This window comes from Corythoichthys intestinalis, chromosome 6 (assembly GCF_030265065.1).
Source record: "Corythoichthys intestinalis isolate RoL2023-P3 chromosome 6, ASM3026506v1, whole genome shotgun sequence".
Lineage (NCBI taxonomy): Eukaryota > Metazoa > Chordata > Actinopteri > Syngnathiformes > Syngnathidae > Corythoichthys > Corythoichthys intestinalis.
In genome coordinates, this window is record NC_080400.1 from 59,885,469 (window position 1) to 59,912,806 (window position 27,338).

At 39.2% G+C, this 27,338-nt stretch overlaps 1 protein-coding gene across 2 annotated transcripts in view; it reads right to left on the bottom strand.

Moving 5' to 3' along the window:
- Nucleotides 1–27,338, bottom strand: part of brip1 (BRCA1 interacting helicase 1) — a 152,716-nt gene that overhangs the window by 83,639 nt on the left and 41,739 nt on the right. For both annotated transcript variants that reach the window (XM_057838714.1, XM_057838713.1), the window contains exons 5-13: nt 24,484–24,588; nt 23,154–23,420; nt 10,517–10,738; nt 10,157–10,356; nt 9,936–10,068; nt 8,838–8,992; nt 8,481–8,649; nt 5,709–5,849; nt 1,540–1,701 (exon numbers count right to left, since the gene is read on the bottom strand). In XM_057838714.1, the coding sequence (XP_057694697.1) occupies nt 1,540–1,701; nt 5,709–5,849; nt 8,481–8,649; nt 8,838–8,992; nt 9,936–10,068; nt 10,157–10,356; nt 10,517–10,738; nt 23,154–23,420; nt 24,484–24,588 (1,554 nt within the window). The remainder of the gene's footprint in view (nt 1–1,539; nt 1,702–5,708; nt 5,850–8,480; nt 8,650–8,837; nt 8,993–9,935; nt 10,069–10,156; nt 10,357–10,516; nt 10,739–23,153; nt 23,421–24,483; nt 24,589–27,338) is intronic.

Sequence of the window (27,338 nt, forward strand, 5' to 3'; positions counted from 1 at the left end):
AAAAACCCTAATATGTATATGTATATGAAGTAACACATTTTAGAGCATTAATTACAATACCGTGATACCATGCTTAAGGTTATCACATGGTCAGAATCTCATACTGGCACATGCCTATTTGAGATACAGTGCCCTCCATAATTATTGGCACCCCTGAAAAAGATGTGTTTTTTAGCTTCTAATATATATATATATTTTTAATTCAAATAATATGGGACCTTAATGGAAAAAAAGAGAAAAATCCAACCTTCAATACAAGTGCATTCATTCAGTCGGGAAAAAAATCCCACCTAAAGAAAAAAAAAAAATTGGACATCAAATGATGTGTGTCACAATTATTAGCACCCCTGGTGTTAATATACTTTGTACAACCCCCTTTTGCACACAAAACAAGGTCTGGAGACTGAGATCGACATGGGAGGAGCTTGATTTTGTGTCTGGTGACCCATTTCTGTGTAGATTTGGCCATATGTTTAGGGTCATTGTCTTGCTGAAAGACCCAGTGACGACCCATCTTCAGCTTTCGGGCAGACGGCAACAGATTTTGATTCAAAATGTCCTGGTATTTCAAAGCATTCATGATGCCATGCATCCTAACAAGGTTCCCAGGGCCTTTGGAAGCGAAACAGCCCCACAGCATCACTGACCCACCCCCATACTTCACAGTGGGTATGAGGTGCTTTTCAGCATGCGCATCTTTCGTGGCACGCCAGACCCACTTAGAGTGTTTGTTGCCAAAAAGCTCAATCTTGGTCTCACAGAAAAATACATATGGTCCCAGGCTTCAACTGGGACCGTGTGCTTTGGTCAGATGAGTCCTGTCCCGTGAGAAGATTTTTTTTTACCATCAAATTAAAACAATCATATATCCGGTTTTCCGTGCTCAACCGGCACCATCTAAAAACTGATAGTGAGTTTCAAATCCACACTTTTGATGAATCTTGACAGTAGCACTCACCTGTCACTCGAGATTGATTGTTCTATATATCCGCTACGAATATATTCCACATTTCAATCTGGGAACGATCCAATCAGTTTCACGGGAGGAACCTTCATATACAGTGCATTACAAGAGTGAGTACACCCCTCGCATTTCTGCAGATACTTAAGTATATCTTTTCATGGGAGAACACTGACAAAATAACACTTTGACGCAATGAAAAGTACTCTGTGTGCAGCTCATATAATAATTTATTGTCCCTCAAAATAACTCAAAATATAGCCATTAATATCTAAACCCCTGGCAAGAAAAGTGAGTACACCCCTTTGAAAAAACGTACATCCCTAAATGTACAAATTGAGTACTGCTTGTCATTTTCTCACCAAAATGTCATGTGACTCATTACAGGAGTGCTGTCAGCATTGCTGCAGAGATTGAAGAGGTGGGGGGTCAGCCTGTTAGTGCTCTTAGCATCACGTCACCAGATCATGCCAGCATATTTGTTGGCCTTTTAGGGTTTAATTAAATTATGGACACATATTTAATTACCTCATGGTTTTTTTTTTCAAATAAATTAATAAGCATCCTGATTTACTTACCGTGTAGGAAGGGAAGAAGCACAGAACACCCTTGGGAACAACTTTGCAAACATGCAGAAGCAGGGCACCAACTTCATCCTGGAAGGCGTATGTTTCAGCATGTTGGAAGGTGGCACAGAGCTTTCTGCCTTGGGGTCCGACACCAACAGTGCCCACCCATACCTGCAGAGAGGTTATCTTTTAGGTTTCAAATGCTACATTGTTGTTTTTTAATTAATGCTGACATTTAGGATTGGGGTGAAATCCACGTTCACGGGCAAAATGTAACTTTGGCCTTTTCAACCAAAATGTGGCACTCAGAGGTGGATTGACTGGCATAAACCCTCCTAAAACGCAGAGATGAACTATCTAGACCCTACCCACCGACGTCACAAAACCACGTGCTCGCTGTATGGTTCCGCCCACTTGTCCGTCATTTTGTCTCTGTATTAGCATTGGTTTCAATTGATCGAGGAATTTTAAATGCATTTCATGGAAGACCCGGTGCTTTCTGATGCCGTAAACTCACTGGATGTGTTGCATAAAAGGCGTTATGTGGAAAAGCTTCGTTCTATACAGTCGCCAGATCCATATTTGATGCCCAAATCGATGTTTTTCGACCCACTGTCTTCGCCCTGTCTGCCTGACATCTGCTACGCTGATATTTACGATTATCTTGTCCACACAAAATCAGCCTATTCTCACGAAAGTTTGAAAAACTTTAAGAGCTTGGAGGCTTATAAATACTTCGTTGCTGGTTGGGTGAAACAGGTCCTCGTCCACGAAAATTCGGCAGGAATCCATCTTGTGCTTGGAAAGGTGAGTTACGAAATTTTCAATTCAAAATCTTTTGTTCTTGCTAACATCCACTGTCAAGTCTAATGTATTTCATGTCATTTGTCAATGAAGCTAGGGCTTTTAATGTTTATATGGTTTAGCGATAGCACTCTCACTACATACATACGTGTATGTTGTCGGCGATTAGCCTAGCAATGATCTTAATTGTGGTTGTCAGCCCAAAACCCTCTAAATATATATTAAATGCATCTTACCAGATATAAAATGACTACTACATAATCTGTGGTAATCGTTTGGAGCCCAGTTTTCTCGTCGAATTGCAGCAGCCCATCTCGCTCTCTCCTCTCCGTGTCTCTCGGAATCCGGTAGAACTTCAAGTCTCTCCGTCTATCTTCTCTGTTATTGCAACCGACCGCCACACACGCCTTCACCATTTTGATTATTAATGTTAACGAGCAGAAAAACACGCCGTAAATAGGAGGAATGTACGTAGCCGTAACAGGTCAACACGATGTGTTGACGGACAATTGGGCGGCACCAGTCAGGAGAGCGGAGTTGTGACGTCACGTGGGTAGGGTCTATAAATGCTTTTGAAGGCAAGGTTTTGGCGAGTTCAAGCATTTTATCTAATTTCTAATTTTTTTGTAATAATATATGTCTTTTTTTTTTTCTTTTTTAACCTGTCCCGTTCAGCTGCTTGACACTGAGAATCTGAGTGTCTTATTGGTCTGAACAGTTTCAATGTATCACATACATATAGTATAACATACTCCCATTGTGATTATTCAATGTGTTTTGTTTATTAGGAAAAGCAGCGAACAGGAAGGGTTATGGGGGGGGGTCAGAAAAAAAAAAAAGAGTAGGGAAAGACAGAAGAAGCACAAACAACAAGAAGAAATACATTGAACATCTACACGAACTATGTAAAGTCATGGACGAACTTATTGGCACCCCTGGAATTTTTCCAGAAAATACTTTCTCCCTGACATTTAAGCAATTACATATGTTTTCAGTATGAACGTGTTTATTTTTAGGATTTGCATTGGAAAAAACAAAAAAAAAAAGCTAAAGAGAAAAGCCTAAATGTACGCAGTTTTACACAGAATGCAAAAAAAAAATGGGCTGGACAAAATGGTTGGCACCCTCAAATCAATATTTGGTTGCGCAACCTTTAGAAGAAATAACAGAAAGCAATCGCTTCCTATAACCATCAACAAGTTTCGTGCACCTCTCAGATGGAATTTTGGAACACTGTTCTTTTGCCAACTGTTCCAGGTCTTTCAGATTTGAAGGGTGCCTTCTTGCAACAGGAATTCTGAGATCTCTCCATAGGTGTTCGATGGGATTTAGATCCGGACACATCAATGGCCACCTTAGAATTCTCCAGGGCTTTGTCTCCAACCATTTCTTGGTGCTAATTGGAGTATCTTTCGGGTCAATGTCATGTTGGATCACCCATGACCCCTGACGCAGACCCAGTTTTCTGACACTACATCCTACATTGTGTTTCAAAAAAATGTGATCGTCTCCAGATTTCATGACTTCTTGCACAATGTCAAAGCACCCAGTGCCAGAGTGCCTTGACAGTGTGCAAGGAGTCATGAAATATGGAGACTAGCAAAATGTTTTGGGCCGGAATGTTTAATATGCCACATATGTCACGTCCCGGGAGCCACGGCATCAAGAAAATGCGTGGGACCGAACTACCGACATATTACTGTGGCTGCCGGGTCCCCGACTGGCAGCCATTACCCAGCACCGTGATGGGATTGTTTGGGCAGGATGGTGCTGAGTATGCATTAAAATAGGAGGGCCCGGCTTAGGGCGGTGGGACCGCTGCATGGAAGTTCTTCCAAGCCGCATGTCCCACCTCCCTTGCCAAAGCACCGCAGTGGAGTAAGATGTCTGTGGTGCGTTAAAATAGGTGGGGGAATGGAGAGGCCTGTTGTGAGGAGGCAACTGTGATGTCATCATCACCCCCCCCCCCCACACACACACACACACACACACACAGCCGTGATGTATTAAAATCAAGGGGGAGGCGGCCTGGGACTGTACGGCCCCATTCATACTCTCCCCGAAGGCATGTATGAGTATGTATTGTAATACTATTTAATATATAATATTAAACTGATGATAACAAATATATTTATTTAATTAAAGTATACATGTACATCGAAATATAAAGTATATGAAGATATATAAAATACAAGTGATACATTTGGGCCCAAAAAATGGAAACTCCACGCAGGAGCCAAGCTTGAACCCTTGATCTTAGAACTGTGAGTAGACGTGCTATTAATCAGTTTAATCCATTATAAACATAATCGTTAGTTGCAGCTCTACCTAAAACCTTGTGGAAAGCCTTCCCAGAAAAGTGCAAATTCCATTGCCTGTGGTTTGAAGCAGATCTGCCAAACACAACCCATATCCATCCCATGACATCATTCTATGCGGCACACAAAAGCAAATCGTATGCATTGGCTTCATTTTTCTTTCTAAAATACAGTACACAAATTGCAGATTGTTCTCACATTTAAAAATGGTAAGATAGTGCAAGCAACTTTTGTTCTGCAAACTTGAGGAGTGGAGTCTCTTCAGGCTTGTCAAGATGATCTTTAGCAAACTTAAAAGGAGCTTCAATGTGCTTTTTGTTGAGGAATGGAGCGTCTGTGACATCTCTCAGTGGTGACATCTCCACACATGGGTGTAAGTTGACATTTGTGCTTTTATAAAAATATTTAGGTACATCAATTCATTAACTTATGTGTTCATTTCATTCATCATTTCATGTCATACTAGAGATGAAAATGTTTAGTTTAAAAACGGGGGACGCAATATGTTTACAAAGATGTGCAGTGAGGTATTGTTATGTATACTAAAACGTTTTTTTAAAATTTTTTTATTTTTTTATTTAAAATATGTTTCCTTTTTGCAACATGTACTTGAAGTGCATGCATATAATAGCTTCTCTGTGAGACATTTAAAAGGAGGGGACCTTCCACTCGTACGGCAGAGAAGACGACGCTGGCGACATTCGAAAAGGGCCTCCTGACCTGTTACAGATGGGTACCCAACAACTATGAAATGAGTAGGAGGGGGGGAAATTCATCTTTAAGAAATCGATGAAATAAAGCTTCTGTTACAAAACGTTACTTGAAGTGTTTGTTAATCTTTATGTACCAGGATGGGCGTCCAAAACCTTTTTCTTTTTCTTAAATGAGAAATTTAGGGAATGTTGAAAGGTCTAAAAAATGTCTATTTATAACACAGAGATGTGAAGCTTTCCAACGATGTATCACTCATGCATATTGTACAATTCTGAAATTTGAACAAATTGGGGCTCTCAGAGTGGAATTTTAAGCCACCTGAATGTATTCCACCTTATTTACCTGAGATTTGTTGATGACATGGTTTGCCTCGAGTTGAATAGAAAATTTGACGCCAAGTTCTGAGGAGAATGATCCCATTGGAGACAGTGTACCTGATGTCAGAACAATGCTGTGCACTGTGCTGCTTATGTCAGAAAAGGCCTAAAACACACAAATGCACACAACAGTAAATTGATGATTCAATTTCATAGATTTCAATTTGTGTTAATACTTAATAATTTGTATGAATTTTGCCAACTTGATGAGAGAGAGAGAGAGAGAGAGAGAGAGAGAGAGAGAGAGAGAGAGAGAGAGAGAGAGAGAGAGAGAGAGAGAGAGAGAGAGAGAATCTTCTGTGCAATAAATCAACACTTAGCCAATAAAGCCAATTTGATTATCACAAATCTGCCACCTTCTGCGTTTAGAAAGTGATAATAGTACGTTCCATACACCATGGGATAGTGACAAAACTCTTTTTGGCATTTAACACCATTGCAATCAATTACAGATAAATGCATGTGCTTTAGATGGAAACTTTTAGCTTTGAGATTAGACAAAGCATAGTTGTTTTGACAGATAGTACAGCTTTACATGATTGAAAGCATTAAAAACACATTTAGCTTAGGGCAGAAATAAAACACCATTTACAAAAATTACTACGAGACATACACTGTGCTGTTTTCTCGCAAATCCAAGCCTACCTCACATTGCCCACCCTGCCAACGACGCGGAACCCTTCCTTGGGGGTCCTTGCGTTTAAGTTCATGCCCACCTTTGTCCACTCAAGGACATGATCACACAGTTTTGCCTACGTCAACCAACGTCACCACCTAATACACCGTTGCTGCCGAAGCCCGTTTCATTTTGCCTAAGATTACACCTGTCCGAAGTGCAGCAGGTGCATCCAAAAATCCCAACAAATCGCTGAGCTCAAACCACACATCTCCTACCGTCACTGGATCAGGGACAAAGAAGTTCACCTTGATTCAGTGATTGCACTTGGGGCTGGCTCCCCCGGAACGTCTCGGAAATTCGACTCCACCATACCACTACCCGGTCCATCACCCGCCAATCTCTGCCAACGGCAATGTCCAGCAGACATCATGCAGACACCTCCGAACCAGTGATCCCGCAGTCCGTCTTATCTCCACCTCAGCACTGCATGGAACCCCCAAGCGGGACCACATGTCACCGCTGCATCAAGGCTGTCCTCGCCGCGAATACCCTTGGTTCGTCCGCGGGGACAGGCCAAAACGAGCAAAATGTGTAGAGGAAAATTAAACCCATAAAAGTGACCTGCGTGGTACCCCCAGTCACAGAGGCGCGCGATCTGTTTTTTTCCATGAAATTTCTGCCTGTCAAAACTCGCCACTTCCAGGATCGACACTGTTATGCACAAGCACTCCTGGTTGCGGCTTCCAGGAAATAGACGCAGCGCCACATCATATGCTTCTATTTTTATTTTCCAAGTGGTGAGAGCGAAACTGAGCATCGATTGCAACATCCCATGTAACGATGTCAGGCTTATTTCAATCACAACTCGGCGACTCCTCGTAAAAGCCAAGCGTACTCTGCCTTCACTCTCGCGCCTGCGTTCACGGAAAAAAGTGATCACAAAATAATGACAGTCTAGAAGGTGTAGTAATTTCGGAATTTGTCGCTAGCGAGTACTGAGTTTCCGGTTCAGCGCTAAACCGCACAGGCGATGACGTAACATATGAGGCTGCTCCTTTCTACGCATGTGTAGTTTGCGCAAATACACGCGTACCTTGCAGAAGTGGGGGGGGCCTAAAACGCATCTTAAACATAAGTGTGGACAGGTATAAAAATAGCCAGCAAAATACCCTGGAGAAAACACTAACACTCCTTCTCGACCACTTCCACCCTCCATCTTACTGTCCCACGTGCCCATCTTGTCACCTATGGTTCCAGAGCGTTTAGCCGCTCTGCCTCCCAGCTCTGGACCGCTCTGTCGTCTAATATACGTAACTTCTCTCACACACTTCAAATTCAGATTCAAAACCCACTTATTTTGTATGACCATACCCAGGTTGACCTCTATTCTACTGTGTTCAATGCCTTTTTAATTTTCTTCTACAAGATTTTGCTTTTAAAATGTCTTTATACATGTAAACTTTTATTTGTTCTTCTTATACAGTGACCTTGGGTGTTCAGAAAGGTGCTGTGAAATAAAATGCATTATTATTATTATTATTATTATTTATTACATTTTTCTTGATTTCTCTTAGTTTTTCTTAAAGCCTTAAAGTTCAAAATTCAAAATGACTTTAGTTTTGTGTCATGCTGTGACTAAGATTTTTTTTTAAACACAAAATCAAACAACTGCATTAACGCCCTCCGTGACTGGCAATTCCATCATTTTTGCCAGGGGTTGTACAAGTTAAAGGTCCGATCAACAGTGGGCATGTTTTGACGTTATGATGGGCTCTATTTTTTTGTTACAAGCTCATGTGTTTATTTTATATATGTATACAGTAAATGTTTTAACATCTTAGTCAATGACTTTGTTAATTATTTTTTTCTGGACAAATGGGCAAATATAATATACTAGTATATTAGTCTTCTTTCTGCTTCCTTTCATTCTAGACCTAAGACCATTTAGACTGAAAATTACACAGAGCAAATATTTAAAAAAAAAAAAAAAAAAAAAAAAAAAAGAAAAACACGCACACACAAAAAAACAACAACTGTCATTTGAGTGCATGGACTTTCTACTGTATATCCATTGTACTACTGTAAGAAACATCAAAGCAAGTACATATGAAACCTCACCACAGCGGGATTCAGACACCAGAAACTCAATGTGAGAGATCCCGTCTTAGCTCTAAACCTTTGGCCTGGTTGGGCCATGAAGCCCTGCACATCACTTCTCCTCCTAGGTGGTGCTTTGCTCATCCCAGAATATGTCTTCTGAAGTGCAACTCTGTAGTCTTCTGAATACCTAAAGATGCAAAGATGAACACACACACACAACAATTTTTCCTCTATGGCATTCACTTGACATGGTTCTGTCAATGTAAGGATAAGCAGTATAGAAAATTGGCAGAATTATGGAATTTGTCAGAAATTAAAAAAAAAAAAATTGTAACAGTAATCAGTATAAAATCATGCTTTGAGGTTGTCTCAAACCTGCAGTTGTCTCTGTATAGGAAGTCCAGAACCATGAAGAGGCCTTTGAGGGTACTGGATGTTGATGAGCTGATGGTTGTGACCGGCATCATCTCTTCTTTACCATTCAGAAATTCCACAACCTCTTCCTTTTCTAGCACTGCAGCCATATGCTCCTATAAAGACATGACAAACGTTTGTGACCATTGTGATATTTCTGATGATAAAAACACATTGTGAGTGAGGGATTTTCTACACCAACAGTGTCGAACTCGCAACCATTTGCTGCCTACAACACTTTAAACTGTGGCGCAGCACTTGAAAGCAAAGTAATGCTCGTGCGGCTCAAAAGTTTTTCCTCAAAGCTTTCTACTATCACTTCTTACGTTAACCCTTAACTGATGTTAGTGTTTAGAATTCTGGAGTGCGATTAGCGAAATAAGTCGTGAGATTTGCTAGAAAAATACATCCTGTGGCAGTCATGGCTTTTCCCAAACGTACCATCATAGACTTCAACATCAGTTGACGAAACAGCTCCTACAGACATTGCGCCACGCCTTTCCATTGGGGGACAGCCCAGGTCAAGCGTTGTGGTGGTTTTCTCTGTGATAAACCCAAACACGCGCTGTTCTAACGTTGGATTGAGGCGGAAACAGGACGAAAGTTTTACTGCATACAAGCAGGCAGGAGTGTCTCAAGAGTTATTTGGTCGAGGACTAAAGTTAATTATTGTATGTAATAGCCCAATGCACGCATTTTGAAATGGTGTGAAAAATATTAAATGAATGGAAAAAATTAGCTTAACTTTAATTCAAAATATTTACGTAAAATGAATAACAGCCAAGTTTTTTTGCCTACAACTCAGAATCTAAACTGTTTCACGTTCATTTTATAGAAATTCTGTGATACACGCATTTATTCACAAGAATTTTAAACTTTAAAAGCTCATTGTTTTGGAACTGCCACCACGTTGGATTTTCTATCTATACATAGTGTGACTTTAGCTTAAAATATTTACGTATAAAGAATGATAACTTCACATTTTTTGCTTCTAACCAAGAAGAACGGGTGGGCGTGAATTCCAAAGTTGGGGAGCCAAGCGGCTGAACAATAGCATACCTTCAGCATCTGGAAGCTGTCTGACGTGATACCCAGGGTGTGAAAAATGGTCAGTATTTCCTTTCCGCTCCAAACTTTACACGTCTCTTCATATCCCCTATTAGACATTAGGATTTGGCTCTCCTGGATCCAGCTATACAAAAACAAATGCATAAAAAAACAGGTCCACAAATGTTGCAAGTCAATAGACAAGTAAAATGAACACTTTTAGAATCACTCACTTGACAAGACTATAGCACAAATCCCTCAGAGGCTCATGTTTAAAACGGCGAATGTTGTTGCTGACCATGTTATCAAGCTCATCCCTGCACATCAGCAAACTATTGTGGTCTAACACGAAGCTGGCACTTTCCCTGGCACAGTCTTCAATATTATGGGCTTCATCCAGAACCAAGATGTGGCCTGCAAGATCAATCTCCATCTGGTAAACAACAGAAGACTAAATTAGGAACTTGTTAAAATTGTCTGTAATTGTGGCTTTTATCACCTGATCGTATGCTACTACTTCATTCCCTTTGCACCTTCTGAGATATTGAGCACTGAATTCTAGTTGCTATCTATGTTTTCCAGGGTTTACTCACACTCTCTCTGATCATTGGATCTAAGAGGTAGTTATACGGGCAGAAGATGATGCGGGATTCTTGCTTGAGAGCACGAGCAGCATAGTACGAACAGGAACGAAGCCGTTTGCCCAATGAGACCAGCTCCTCAATGTCCCAGGCTTGGTGAAATCCATGGGCCAACCGCAGAATTCTCTGATTGCCCATTTTATGTACTGCATGGTAGTACCGGCATGATCTTCCCTGAGATACAAAAATAAGTAGGCATTTTGGAAACAGACAAAGACATTTAAATGTTATAGTAATTTTGATTTTGCAAGAGTGGTCTAATATCAAATTGTGGCTGGCATCACAAAAAAATGATCCTCAATTGGATGGCAAAAGATATAATTAACTGTTGCTATACTATTGTTGCTAGCGGTACTAGCTTCTAGCATTAGTGCTAATGCCAGTACGGTTAGCTTCTTTAAATGACGCCAATTCTAGCGCTACACACTTCTGTTGGATGAATGTGAACGTGGATGATTTGTAAGGCTACAAAAACTAATCAGAGAAGTCGATAAAAATTAGGGCTGTCCCGAATTAGGGCTGTCCCGATCACATATTCTTCTACCCACGTCCGAGTAAACGGATTTTGAGAATTTGCCGATAAAGAGTCCTAATCTGATACTGGGGAAAAAAAGTGTTTAAAAAAAAAAAAAAACTGACACTGACACTACATCTTTCTTGCCCATAGGTGCCACATCTATATTTTATGACCTTCCCCTTTCAAATTTTTTCTTGCCATGATGCCCAAAACATCCAGCAACACGCATTTGTGTGGGTAACGCACTCTCACCACATACACAATAGTTGCGTTTGTCAACAGCGCTCTGAGAATTGTTTCTGCTGGCATGGAAAGGCCTTATGTGTTACTCATTAATTTATATTTTGTACAGTAACAAATGCATGAAAACATTTATATTCCAAATATTACGGTATTTACTGTAGGAGTGGGAACCTCTTGGTATCTCACGATACGATTCAATTTGCGATACAAAGCTCACGATAACGATCTCACGATATGGCGATACAGCGATTATTGATCCATTGGTACGGAAATCATTCCAGGATATTCTACAAAACAACTAATAAACAGAAAAACAAGCTGTCTTTATCCTTCTGTTGTGAGTTTATCACTAGTAGATGTCCAAATTGAACTGGCAGGGTGACAGCGAATGAACCCCGCCCACTTCTATAGTCGTCTGTGGCAGGCCATGCCGGACAGCGAGGTAATTTTGGGCCATTTCAGAAGTGACCCAGGAATGAATAAGCGGTGACTCAAACTCAACAGGAATTGACTTGTAAATGCCATGCAAATCGGAAAGAATGACTGCAAATGCTCGGGGTTTCGAATGAATTCGCCCTTCCCAGTCTTAACCGATTAGGCATCGAGCACCTTCAATTGCAGCTATAATTAACTGAGTTTTTGTTTTCAACATTGACACTAGGCCTGAAGGATATTGGAAAAAACTATTGCTGCGGTTTTTTGGGGGTTTGCAAAATATTGCGATATTATATTGCAGTATTAAAAAAAAAATATATATATATATACATATATATATATATATATATATATATATATATATATATATATATATATATATATATATATATTTTTTTTTTTTTTTTAAGCAGAAATGTCAAGTAATTTCATAACATGCCAAACAGGGTCACAATTAAAGTAATTAAACATTGTCCAACAAATAAAGCATGAAAAAATAATTTATATGTTGTATATTTGACAAAATAATCGCGTTTCCGAAGTTCGAGCCTGAAAGGGGACGAACCCGGAAGTGATACGTCACACCAAGAACAGCGATGGCAGCGCTCCATACGGCCACCATACAAAGCCCTTCAAACAATGATTCAAAAAGCGATATAAGCAATAGATCAAGCGCAAGGGAGGAGATCCAAGTTTTTGAAGAGTTGGAGGAAGAAGAGGAGGTTGGAATTTTATGTTGGACCTAATTTTTATTAGCCAGACGCTAATCAGGATGCAAACAATGTGCCTAGACTACCTGACATGGAATGGAGACAAGACCCATCGAGATTACAAGATTGGCAAGATATAGGCTGTTATTATTTTCATGATTTGAAGATGCAGGCATCTGCACATAATTTTATGTTTTTGTCTATTTGATGACATTGTTTAAAATAATAATCAGACTTCATGTTCATTTTGGCAGATTCGGCAGCCCTCGTGCATATAAAATAATAATATAAAAATGTTGGGGGGAAAGAAGGAGATGAGTCGTTGATGGCTTTCTCCACTTTATTGTGGCAACAATAAGAAAATAATAGCGGACTGCCGCCACATTCGACCGCGAAGTCTTGCTTCTCGCTCATCTTCTCCTCGCCTCCTACTACACAGCTCTCCAGTCCCAGCGTCTCTTAAACGGATCGTGCAAAGTGTCTTGTTATGAGCTTTTTGTTGACAAAGGTATCGAACACACGACGTGCTGACAACTTTGTTTGAGGAAATTAGTTTTTTCACACAAGCAGACAGATTACAAAGCACCACTTCAGTGTTGTCCCGAGACTATTTCCCATGATTCACTGTGTGACCTGCGCGTTCGCTGATTCGCTGCGAGACATTAAAACCAACACGCTTGTTGTCAACTGTCACCTGTCAGTGGCTCTCGTAAAACACAAACTAGAAGGCTATCAAGCGATCACCGAGAAAGAAACGCCGAACCGTATAAATGCAATGCAATGCTTGAAGCATGAAGGTGGAAATACATAATACAAATACAAATAAATGTGCACAAACTCACCGGCGGTGTGTCTCTCTTACGGCAACGTGACCGTGAATTACCGCGACGCCGACCTGCTTATATGCACATCCACACCCCTTTCCCAATTGACAGTGGATTAACCCTTTCGGACAAGATCGTAGATGAAGCACAATTTAAGCATGCTTAACCTAGCGAACGCAACAACAACTATGATCGGGGATTGCCACGAGTTAGCTTTTGGCTAACGTCACTAGCTTCTAAGGTCCATTCCACAACAGTTGGCAGCTCTGCTTTGACAAAGTCATCAGTCATCTATCCAAAAATCACACTTACTTTTTGGCAAATCCTTGATCATAAGCAGACCAGTTAAGGAAGCGGGCATCGTCGAAGTGAATGTAGCAGAGAACACTACTCGATGATGGCGTGAAATTCATTCGCTTTGTATGAACCAAAGATGTTCATTTACGTGCCCTGCTATCCTTTGGCCACTCATACAACTTTTCGTTTGAGTGAGAACACAACACACCACACACCACGTGGCATCTTACCGAGAAGCAATGCAACAAACAATAATGTTCTATGCCGGACTTCCCTCGCACTTCTCAGTGTGACATAATTTCCGAAGATTGCCGAAGAAAAGCATTTTCGTTGTCAAGGGCGTTGCTATGGGTTAAACAAAGAATCTGGAAGGGTTGGCCAACCTTACTTGACATTTTCGCTTTAAAGAAAGTTTTACTAGATGACTTGAAAAGCTGTTTGGAAAGACTTTGGATGACTCTTCATGACCACAGTGTACAGTATTCCATCGTTTTTCGCGGTTAATAGGGACCAGAACCCGCCGCGATAAGTGAAAAACCGCGAAGTAGCGCATACCCCCCCTACCCCATTTTTTTTTTGTGTGTGTGTGTGTGTGTGTGTGTATGTATGCTCAACGTATTTATTCAGATCTAGCGCTGGAAAGAGATACATATAAGACATGTTTTTTTCTCACTTTTTCCCCCCAAAGTATGATTTTAAAAAAATGTGTGTGTGTGTGTATATATATATATATATATATATATATATATATATATATATATATATATATATATATATATATTTATATATATATATATATTTATATATATATATTAGGGCTGTCAAAATTATCGCGTTAACGGGCGTTAATTAATTTTTTAAATTAATCACGTTAAAATATTTGACGCAATTAATGCAGATGTCCCGCTCAGACAGATTTAAATGACAGTAGACTAAAATGCTTACTTGTTATGGAGTTTTGCCGCCCTCTTCTGGCGCTTGGGTGAATGACCATCTCGCATATTGCCTCAAACAAATTACAATGAGGCCGTTGATGGACATTAAGAGTGAAGAGAATGCCACCGGCCTCTTGGGGGCAGCGCCGTTCCATACTTCTTTTTTCTACTGTTATTTCTTCTAAACGTGGGAGAATTAGTAGTTGTGAGACGTTTATGCTGTATTCACAATGCAATGCAAATTGCTATTTGTGCTCCACACATATTTCGGTAAGTTTTCTTTCTTTTAGTGGCAATTATGTGTCTCTTGTTGTATTTTGGGTAAGATATGTACAGATATATGTTATACAGTAGAGGCGAGTGGACAAAGGCGTTCTTTGGACCGCGCCGTTTATTGGCAACTCCTTCACAACAAACATACAGTGGGGAGAACAAGTATTTGATACACTGCCAATAGGAAAACCCTTTGGCAGTGTATCAAATACTTGTTCTCCCCACTCTAAGTATCGTTTAGTGAAAGCACAACAAAAATAATATTCCTATCTCTCCCCAAAAAAATAATGTTCACAAAAAGAAAAGCACTTCAGTCTATAGTAATGAGGCCCTATTCTGACACACAGTTAAACAACCATGCAAAATGAACTGGCATTCCATATCAAAATAGCTATGCAAAATACACGTAAAACTTAGACTTTGGTCACTCTATTTTTATTATTATCATTTTTATTCTTCTTATTATATTAACTCTACTTTTGATTGAAAATTTTACAAATTTTATTCAAACGAAAACATGAAGAGGGGTTTTAATATAAAATTACTATAACTTGTAACTATAACATTTATCGTTTAAGAACTACAAGTCTTTCTATCTGTGGATCACTAACAGAAAGAATGTTAATGCCATTTGTGGATTTATTGTTACAATAAACAAATACAGTACTTATGTACAGTATGTTGTATGTATAGATCCGTCGTGTGTCTTATCTTTCGATTCCAACAATAATTTACAGAAAAAAATGGCATATTTTAGAGATGGTTTAAATTGCGATTAATTGCGATTAATTACGATTAATTTTTAAGCTGTAATTAACTTGATTAAAAATTTTAATCGTTTGACAGCCCTAATATATATATATATATATATTTTATTTATTATTATTTTTTTTTAATAAATGCTTTCTTTCTAAGCACTCTAAATGTAATAATTATGATCAGTTTTAAACATAACTGTCCCACTGAATCATTTTTAAACAAGAATAAAGTACTTTAGTAGAAAAATGCTTGGCTTTATTTAATGCTTCTGTTTACCTAACATGGCTGTGACTCTTGGAGTGACATGTAGAAATTACAAACTGCTCATAATCACTTCTGGCGTTTATTTCATGTCCCGAACGTCTCCACATTCTCCCCTCCAGACACACACATTCATTCCAGCCCGCGCTTCCTTGCAGAAACTTTTTAACAAGTTAACCAATGATTGACAGATTGCTGCCCGACTTCTTTGGCCAGATCAAAGCAATTGTTAACTTTAAAGAGGGAGTTCGGAATTTTTGACATCAGGCTTAATCTTCGAGTTGGGGGGGGGGGGGGGGGTCGGGATTAATTAGTCAGTGGAGTTGATTTCAAAATATTCTGTATCATGTGTTAGTGTTTAATTACTGTCAGGGCTCCTGAGTGATTATGCTAATGCAAGTCAATATGACCAAGTAGCATGCTAATAAAAAGTGATATTCACGCAGAGGCCAAAAGTTTTCTGTACATCTTCACAAGCTTTTCACACACTGTTGCTGGTATTTTGGCCCATTCCTCCATGCCTCCGTTATTGCCAACAAAGGGTACATAACAAAGTATTGAGATGAACTTTTGGAATAGACCAAATACTTATTTTTCACCATGATTTGCAAATAAATTCTTTAAAAATCAAACAATGCGATTTTCTGTTTTTTTCCCCCCACATTCTGTGTCTCATGGTTGCGGTTTACCCATGTTGACAATAACAGGCCTCTCTAATATTTTCAAATGGGAGAACTTGCACAATTAGTGGTTGACTAAATACTTATTTGCCCCACTGTATTGCGACACACTAATTATAGTTAAATCAGGTATAGACATCTCCATTCCATTTATACATTGCTAATATAATTCCACTTTTATGATTTCAAAGGCCACGAGAACAGTCAAAGATAACAACTGGACATGAGTTTTTGCTCGGTTGTTGCCTTACCAGGACACCAGATGGATGAAAGTTTTATTCCACTGTCCAGCACCTCAAGCCAGCAAGCGAGGAACACTGATGGCAGGCTTACTCATACGACATGGACCAAATTGAAATCTATCAACATTTGTCCCATTAACAATTGCACTGTACCTTTCTTATTGTGTACATATCTCAATGAAATTTACTCTATTAGGGACTTTGAGATACAGCCTGGAGTTTCCAAAGCAAACAAAAAAATGGGTTGCCCAGAGGAGTTACGAGCCAACAACGCAGACATTCAGACAAATTTTGATGGTGCGTGTCCTGGAAAGACTGCAGGATTCATCAGTAAAGTTATTTCAAGCCTCCAACTACTATTCCACCGAACATTGCAAGCATCGAAAGGCCTGATAAAGAAAATGTTATTTTACAACATGTCAGTAGATTTAAAAAATCGGACAAAAAGGCTGAAATTTTCCATTTTCTTTTTTTTAATAGATATTTTACAATGTACCACAATTAAAAAAATATATAACACATATTGTCTTATTTGTGAAATGTGAAGGTTTAAAAGATCAAAAGTTTCTGGGTATGTAGGAGTTGTACTAAGAACAATTGCATAGCATCTTGAGCTTTCCTAAAACTATTGTAGTTCCCAGTGACAGAAAGGTACTTGTCACAGATGCAGGAGACGACACACGATGGAAGAACACGTCACTGGCCTCTTCCCAGATGTTTGCCTTTCAACGCCCACTCAAGAACAACCCTATATGGCACCAGTCAGAGTTGCCTAAAACAAGAAAACCATAATACAGGGTGATTCAACAAGAAAGTGCTAAAATCATCATGTTATTGATCAAAAGTATATATATAATTAAAAAAAGTTACAAAACTCTAGCTTGGACACATGTTCATTATACCAACAAATAAGCAGCACTTGACTATAAGCAGTAGGATTCAAAATGAGGGGAAAAAAGTAGCGGATTATAGTCTGCAAATTACGTAACTTCAAGTTCTTACATCAAGTGCTCAAAGGTGGCCATCACTGGCACTTGTAATACATGAAATAATACTTGAAGTTATGTTCAACACATTTGCCTATGTCAGAGTTTTATAATGTTTTTCATTTTTGACATATCGCGTGATGATTTAGGCACATTCTCGTAAATAATTGACATCATGCTTTTACGGTGACAATGCATTACTGTTGAGATGATATAGCTGCTTTCCTGAAGTATAAGTTCAGAGTATACCGTAGGTGTTTTTATTTTGAGACCATTACGAATATTCGCCCGGCGGCAAAATAAGGCATGCAGAAATCCACTTACCTCATTTATAGCTGCGCATCTGGGCCTGCTGGCCTTTTTTTCTTCTTCTTTCAGTTGATCTTGTATACGAAGAAAAAAGTTTGTAGAGCACCTTTTATTGAGAAGTGGTAAAAAGCCTTGGTGTTCACTTATGCATCGAGCTGCTTTTTCTTCGTTGTTACTATGCAGCGATATAGAGTTCCTGAAAACTTGTGTCCAGCTCCAATTGTTGCAATTGTTCATTAACCAACTCCCATTCCCTGCAGCAAAAAGATTACACATCTGTTGCCATTTTGACGCATTTTTTGCACCGACACCACCAGTCTCCTGTTGTCCTGTCCGGGCAGTCAGTCTTCGCTTTTCATCCGTCTCTTTCAGTTGTTCATCTGTGTATGCCGGCTTAAACTGATATGGTCAAATTTTTATAATACGAACATCATCCTGTTCGGTGTCAGAAAAATACATATGCAGTTCCAACGAAGCCATGTCTTGGTCAGAATAAACTACAGTGAGTCGGATTATTGATTTGGGGGCGGGAAGTTGCGTCGTTGCCACAAAAAAGAAAGAAAAAAAAAAAACTGCGGTAAACAGACCAATGTGATATCCCTCCGCCCTGCTTGCCCGGACAGCTTGTTCTCTACAAAGCAACGGAATTACTAATGTTGCTCTTCATACTGCAGTTACTGACATGCAGTGGTAAGTTTGAATAACTTTATCCTGAAAACATAGCCAACACTATCGATTGCATGCGTCATCGGTGATTCTCCTGCGTGCATATGTTTTTTTTTTTTTCTGGCCATATTGACTTGCATTAGCATAGCCACTCCGGAGCCCTGAAACATAATAGAAGACTAACAAACGATACGGGATATTTTGTAATCAACTCCACTGACTAATTAACCCCCCCTAACTGGATGATTAAGCCTGATGTCAAAAATTCTGAACTCCCCCTTTAATAAGCAAGTGCCGCAGTGACTGAGAGCTGGGAAAGGGGGTGAGAGAGGCTGTGTGAGCGAGTGTAGCAGAACAAAGGTTTGAGGATTGGAAATTTTTTTTTTTTTTTAACTATCGCGTGTCCTTGCGATGGGACCATCGCGCATGCGCACATCGCAATAGTGATGTTTAAACGATATATCGTTCAGGCTTAATTGACACCTTTTTTAAAACGATATCTCGAATCTTGGCATGAGCGTATCGATAACCTTTTGCGATGCAAAGTATCAGGATTTATCACCATTTCGATATTTTGTCACGCCCCTAATTTATTTTGTGTTCACAAAATCGACATAATAGAACAGTGTTATGGCTATATATTCCTTAACATGTCTCTTCAAACTTTCACAAGTTTTCCTATTCCTATTTCCACCGAACCAGCTGGTAACGAGTGTCCAATATTCAAAGTTATGTTTTTCTTGTTTTTAAATCATTTTTCTTGTGTGTGCGGATGTTGGTATGTATGTGTGCCTCCAAAGTCAATTGAGCATGTGCTAATACAGGGGTCCCCATCTGCCGGGCCGCGGACCGGTACGTGGCGCATTTGCTACCGGGCCGCACAGAAATAATAATTTAATAACGACCGCATTCTGGCAGAATCAACCCTGTGCCCCTGCTTAACACACCAATATCCCTGTCTACTCTAGATATAATATTACGCGATAGATTACAATGTTGTCATAGAAATCCATTGATTGGACTGCTAGCAGTACATCTTCTTTGTGTATATAATATATCTATGTGCGCTTGTCCTCGATAATAACGTATTGCTAGGCCGCGGGCGCAGCAGCAGCACATTTGTTCCCGGAAATAATTAGCCCCCACACGAGCGAAGATGACTGGAAAACAGACGTCTTTGGAGATATTTTTGGAGAAAAGGACACCTGATGAGCCTACAAACTCGAAGACCCACGAACTGCGAAGGAGTGGATTCGTGACCCGTTTGTGAATAAACCGAGTGATCCGAGCATGTCTGTGCAACAGTAAGATCAACTTGTAGAGATCGCAACTAATGGCGACCTTATTAAACGTACATTTGAGACAATAACTCTACCGAGGTTCTGGATTAAAGTCTTTCTGGAATATCCTGACATCGCTACAAGAACATTGAAAACCTTGCTACAATTTCCAACATCGTACCTTTGTGAAGCGGGCTTCTTAATTAATGTTTAACAACAAGGCGGAGTTGTTAATGGTGAGAGCGCTGTGAAGCTGTTGTGTGCAGCTTACATGGCAGGATGTATCTGAGGAGAACTTTTCTACAAGTCCTTCCATGATCAAACGTAAGTTAATATTCCTTTCTTTCAAGAAAGTTTGAGTGTTTACTTTGGAATCGCTGCATTTGCGCATTTTGCGGCTATGTTTAACGTTACGCGCATGCGCAGAACCGCATCATTTTTGATAGGTTGCAAAATTTGTCAAAACACCGGTCCGTGAAAAAAAGACCCAAATAACACTGGTCCGTGGTGCAAAAAAGGTTGGGGACCCCTGTGCTAACTGGAGACACTACTGGTGATTTAAAAAACAAATAAATAAAAATTGGAGTCTTTGTACGAGCATACACTCAGCATTGTTTGGAGTACCCCAACATACAAACGCATCAACATACGGCTCCTTTCAACATCCGATATAAAATTTGTCTTGAAATATGACCACATGCTCAAATTACGACAATTTACAACAGTGTCGCAATTTTACCGATTTCCTGCAAGACGGCAGAACAGCGGATTTTCTTGTGAGAGAAATCAACATGGTCCGCAGAAGGTTAGTGCAGGTGGTGAAAAAAAGGAATGAGGTGACGCTTACCATTGAAATTAAGATGGAGCTGATAGAAAAATATGAGTGTGGTGTGTGCGTCAGTCAACTGGCTCGACAATACTGCCGGAATATGTCAACGATCCTGACGGTCTTCCTCCGACCTCCGTTCGCCAGTCTTTATAAGTTAAGCAGACAAGTATTATTATTGTAACATCGGCAAGGAAGTCCCCAGCTTTGTCAGGTTTTTAATCATTTATTTGAGAACTAGTGCTACCCAACATGGCTACTGACTGCCGTAGCCAACGCCAACAACAACAGAACATGAAAAAGAGTAAAAACTTCCCACTCTTCTGCACCTCTCTCATCAGTCACACGGTGCGTTCAGGAAAAGCATGCAAAACACAACCCCCACATTCGAACCAAATTTGTTACATTACAATTTGTATTTATAATTTATTTATTTTGCTATTTGTAATTTTACCTGAAGTATTTATGAAGCCTTTAGCATAGGTTTTGGGGATGTAGAACAAATGAATCAAATTAGAACGTATTCTCATGGAAAAATCCCGCTCGACATACGACCATTTTGACTTACAAACCAGATCCTGGAACGAATTAAATGCATATGTAGAGGGACCAAGGTACTATGTTTCTTGCCAGTTAAAAGCAAATCTGTTCAGTAAATCTAGGACTCTGGTCATGAATGAATATTCATCATTTTTGATTTTTTTTTTTTTTTTTTACTTTATTGATTTTTATGATGATTATTTTTTATTGGTGTCAGGGCACCTTAACCTATCAAGTACCTGGAACAGCAAAATTTGTTTTTTTTTAAATAGGTTTTGGTATAATCAAAAAGAGTATCAGCTTTCCCATGATATACGTTCTCAACCGTGATGCTCCGACATTTAATCACCGAGAAATTGTGACTATATTGGGCGTTCCTTGCATCTAGACTTTTCCAAAATGGGAAAAACGGAAAAACAAGAACAACTCTTCACTAGTCCTTAGCAACAAGCAGCGTGTTAGTGTTATCATTAACAACCACTGACTTTGGCACATATTGTGTGGAAATACTGAGGAAAGACCATTAAAAATGGTAGTATTATTAAGTCAGGGTTCTTGCACCTTTTAAAAGTCAAATGTAATGCTTTTTAAGTATTTTTAAGACCTTAAATATATATTTTAAGACCAAAATATGTCGCAACAATTTTTGATGAAGAAAATACAAATTTGACTTCACTGTAACTGTTTTTTTTTCCTCTCACGTGTGACTCGAGGGCTTGGACCCCACTGTCCCTCACGAAAAAGTCTTTTTGCAGATATTGCACTAGAGGGGTGAACAATACAATGATTTGCGATACAAGGCTCATGATAATGATCTCGTAATATGGCGATACAACAGTTATCGATACGTGGGTCAGGAAATCATTCTACAAAACAATTAATTAACAGAAAAACAAGCTCTTAATCCTTTTTCTGTAAGTAGCGTACCGCACGAATGCTATTTTTAGACCGTGACGCTTCGTAATGCAGAAGTAAAAAAAGAACACACTGATCAAACACTGCTGCTATGGAACTTGTAGAAACGACTCTAGACATTACGGTATATGAAGGATAATTTCTTCATACGATTCCCGAAACCAAAAACTCCGGAGGAAAAAATGTGAAGAATGAATCAACTTGCGCGGACGTCCAAAACACCAGTTTAAGGCTAGCAAGGTGAAGCCATTCACATTTCATATGCAGCAAACATTTTGTTGGGGGCCATGGTCCTGCAGAGGACAAAGAGGTAAGCCATTTTGATGTTTTACTTATTTTTTAGGGTGGCGTTTTGCCGTGCTGCTTCTGTCTGACAATGAATGAGCTGGAAAAAAATGAAACTGGTATCCGACTTCCACTGTTACCTTTTCTGTTGCAAAAAAAAACCAACTTTAGTAAGAGGGAAGTGTAATTAAATTATAGAATTAAGATTTGGTGAAAATGAAAAAATTAAACGTGTTCGTTGGCTGTCACTGAGTAGCGATCACTACACAAAAATAGCAATGTAAATTGCCCCCCAAAATGGTCAGAGACATAAGACAACCATAGGATAAAATATATAAGAAAGGCAGAGCATATGGTGGTAAAGGATAGATTGTTAAAACAGGAGAATGTCATTGTCAGCGGCGTAAGGCAACGCACACAAAAAGGTGTCAATAAAAAACTCTGATCAAGCGGCTCTTTTTCCCATCTTTTTCAGCCCTCGACACTCAAGCCATCTCTTTAACTCCCAAGAAAGGTCATGTTGTTATATCAAGTCAGGGAGCAAAGCAGTCATTTAAAATCAATAAAAAAATGAAAAAAAGTTTTGTTATTTTTAGGAGAGCTCACATCTTTGGCTTCCAACAGGTCCTTGCAGAGTTCGTTCCTGGTAGGGTGAGGTGCCACATTGGAGTTGACACAGGTATGATCTCTGCTGGATAGTATGGTCATTGGAGAATTGGAGTATGCAGTACGCTTCATCTCATGAACAATTTGAGTGATTTGTTTATGTGTACGGGTGGCCAAAAAAATCTTGGGTATCCGCCTTTTGTCCTTTTTATCCTTTGCACTGTCCTTGGCGGATGTACATGGGCAATGGAAGCATGATTCAGGGGACTGAAACAAAATTGAAGAAAACAAAAAAGGAGTTAGACTTAAAAAAAAAGACATGTCAAGGTGAGGGTGGCTCCTCACCTCACACAAGGTGAAATATTTTTTAGTCTAAAGCAAAAACTAACAAGCAACAGAATGAAGAGGAACCATCCTTCCAAGTCGGTGGACCGCCAACATAAAATAATTTCCAGTACATTCACACACTTCTGGACAAGCATGGTTCACACAAACATTGTCTCAGAAGGATGCACACAAGGGTGATTTTTTGTTTAACAACCTCTATACCCTTGAACATAATTTGATGAACTTTTGCTAGTAATGAAAGGAATCGACCTTCATTTGGTGATATTTATTTTTATACCACAGGAACAAAACGCAGAATTTAGGGTTAAGATAATTCAAAAGGCAACTAAAAGTTAAAAACAAAAACTAAAAAAACAATGATTGTCAGCATTGGTTAGCAACGATGAATCAAAGTGGAATATTGCTCGTCTTTCCATGTGGCATGAATTTCCTGCATCACTTTGATTGCTCATTCACAGCATTGGTTGCTGCTGTTCAATTTTCAGCTTGTCTACTTTTCCATCCTTGGATGTCTAGTACCGTGTGTTTAAAGCATGTCTTGAATTTCGTTCCGCTAGCAGCGGCTTTCATTAAGTAATAATAATTGGGAAAAATCCTCGTTCTTCAACATTTATGAATCTTAATCGAATCGTCACGTGTCAAATCTCAATGAATCTAATAATCGATGTAGTGGCACACCGCCAGGGGTCGATGGTGGACTCTTCTGACACAAACTCTTATGACTGATGCGCCTTTTTTTTCTGTGGGCCTAGAAAGACCCTTTAAAATCTTCAGAAATGGCCTGTATTTTCAGGTTTTTCAGCAGATTACATGGCAACCTTTAGTAAGAAAATATGTTTCAAAAGAAATATTCTTCGTATGAGGAAAACATGTCTCGACTTCTTTACCTATTAAAAAAAGTTTTTCTTCGTGCTAAAAATAAATTAAAATGGAATAAGTGAGGTTGTGCCCAGTGAAATACATTTACCTAATGTATACTCACAAGGCACGAGGACAAGTCAGTTCCATGGCTTTTCGGCTCCAAAACTGAACACTGAGAACGTGAAGGGTAACTTTCCAGCTCTGGCACATCTTCAAATACAACCCCCTACAACACAACTAGCTTTAGTTTAGGGGAAAAAAAGTGCAGAAACCAAGCTTTGCAGAAAAAGGAGGAAAGTGGGGAAAGGCCTCAGAAATTATAACCTCTCGAATGACTCATTAATTCATAATGCTAATGAGTAAAATTGGCATTGATAGGTACGCTCCTCTAGAATATCTGTATCAAATTCCAAGAGGATCAGCTGAAAACTGAAAAATAAAAATTTTATCAAATTGTTTAATAGATTCAATCAAATAAAGTCACTTTTCTTCATATAGCCCTTAGGGTGCTTTCAATCTCGCACTGTTTGGTCATTTTTAAACGGACCAGAGTTATTTTTCTCAGATAGTCAGCTTTGTAAATGTGAACCCGCATCTGAACTGTACTATGGACAGGGATGAAAGTGGCTAGAACTTCTTGCCTGAATTCCCTGACATAAAGGCCGACCCGGAGAAAGAGAGAAAGAATTTTTGGGGGGGGCGGGGGGGTTAAACCTCCTAAAATCACTGAAATGCAGATAAAACTTCTTTTGGCATAGTTATTCATATAATACATACAAAACAAAAAATGGTTATTAAAATTGTATTTTTTTGAAAAATAGAAAAAAAAAGCAGTAACCCCAACTTCCGTCTCCTAATTCCCCCCCCCCCACACATTTCCTAAATGCAAAACCTCAATTTTAACTATTTAAGAACATTGGATGTAAATTAAAATTGACGCTGATATAAACGTTTACTCTTCGTTTTATTTTTTTATTTTTTATCATTTTTAAAATAATAAAGCAATAAATAACATGCAGTATAGGCCAAAAGTTTGGACACAACTCATTCAATGCAATACAAATGAAGGTCCCAAGACTCCCAACCCTATTGATGAAGCAATAAATTCCACTAATCAACCCTGAAAAGGCATACCTGTGAAGTCAAAAACAATTCTAGGTGATTCCCTCTTAAAGCTCATCAAGAGAATGGCAAGAGTGTACAAAAAAAATCATTAGAGCAAAGGGAGGCTACTTTGAAGATACAAGAATATTAAATGTACATGTTTTCAGGTAATTCATCTGTTTTTGCCAAGTACAAAGTTCCACACATGTTCACAGTTCATAGTTATTTTACATTCAGTGAGATTTTACAATGACACTAGACGAGTCTAAATAAATGATTGACAGAAGATAAAATTTAAAAAAAAAAAAGCCTCTGCAACTTTTTCCTTTCTTAATAGACGTCCCAGAGAATTCTGGTACTCCTAATAGTCCCAAGCAATGGCCGACTTGGCCTCTCCTCCAAAAAATCCAGAGGTGGCCCAAATGACCCAAAGTGCTTTAGAATTAGCATGCCGTTGTCCAACAGACAACAGCCGTTCATATGGAAATGCAACCACTAGACATACATTGTGTTGGTATGCGGCCTAAATGGAGGGGAACACACAACAGTAGTACTATTCATGTGATAGTATGTGTCAGTTCAAGTCAAGCTGCATTTATGGGGTTTTGCACATTTTAATGATGTGTATTGTTTTACGATTTTACTGTCGGAAAAAATAACTCCGACAGTGTATTTGTGGGGCCTTTATATGCTAGCAATACTTGTTATAACAGAATATTTGTGATGCCTGCAGAAAATAGAACATTGAATCAGTATCAAATGTAAAACTGAAGTAAGAGTGACGAAGTTAATGTTTGTCTTTTCTTCCTGGTATTTATTTATGCACAGGGTTCAAACAAGAGTAATCACAGCAAATCAAAACTATCAAGTCAAAAGGATGAAATACTATAGAAAACACACATAAATGTACCACACAAATGTACCTCTAATACACCCTCTATCTTTTATACTGCACTCGCTGAAAGGTTATCAAGTCATTTTTTGTTTTCCTGGGACTACTTGGTATACAATGAGGAGCAAGCATTTGCACCCCTTGGGATTTTGCAAGTTCACCCACTTTGAAAATAGGTGGAGGTCTAAAATTTCAACCATAGATGCATTCCACTCATAGACACAATCTAAAAAAAAAAAAAAATCCAGAAATCAATTTGTATGATTTTTAAAAATGATTTGTAATCTACTGGGCTTCATTTCAAGTACCGGTATTTGTGCAGCTGAGAATCAGCAATAATTATGACACTCAAAGAGTTGTCATTCCACCTTAAAAAAAGTTCACCTTTACCACACCCGTTTCAGCTCATCTATTGCCAAATATTCCAATTACAATCAGAATATTTGTTCAAACCGAGTAAATGTGTTCCATATAAACACCTCATTCGGAATGAACAGGCCCAAACCGAATGGAATTTCATTCCGATTCACAGGGGTGGAATATTCCTTTTCCCAAACCGATTAGAAGTAAAATTATATCATGTAAACAGGGAAGCGGGATGGTGTCTGGTTGCGTTCTTTCTGCACATGCTCCGTACTGACGCGGTGACGTCACTTTGTGACGTAAGTAACGTCATTTGCAACATGGCTTCCAAGCACAGCGAACCTAATTGGGAGTCCGGCGGAAAGATTGTATTTAATTCAAACTTTAAAAGAATTGAATATAATTGCTCGCTTAGACGGGCGTAAAACGAGGAACAGTGAACTATTTAAAAAAGTTCACGAGAGGTTACACGAAGCCGGAATAGACCGGAGCGTTGACCAGATTAGAAACCGGTGGAAAACCGGCTACTACAAGGCAAAAGAGCAAAACAGCAGAAGCGGATACAACCCCACAAACACAACAAGTGGGTTAAAGTTAAAACAGCAGCACTCCGACGA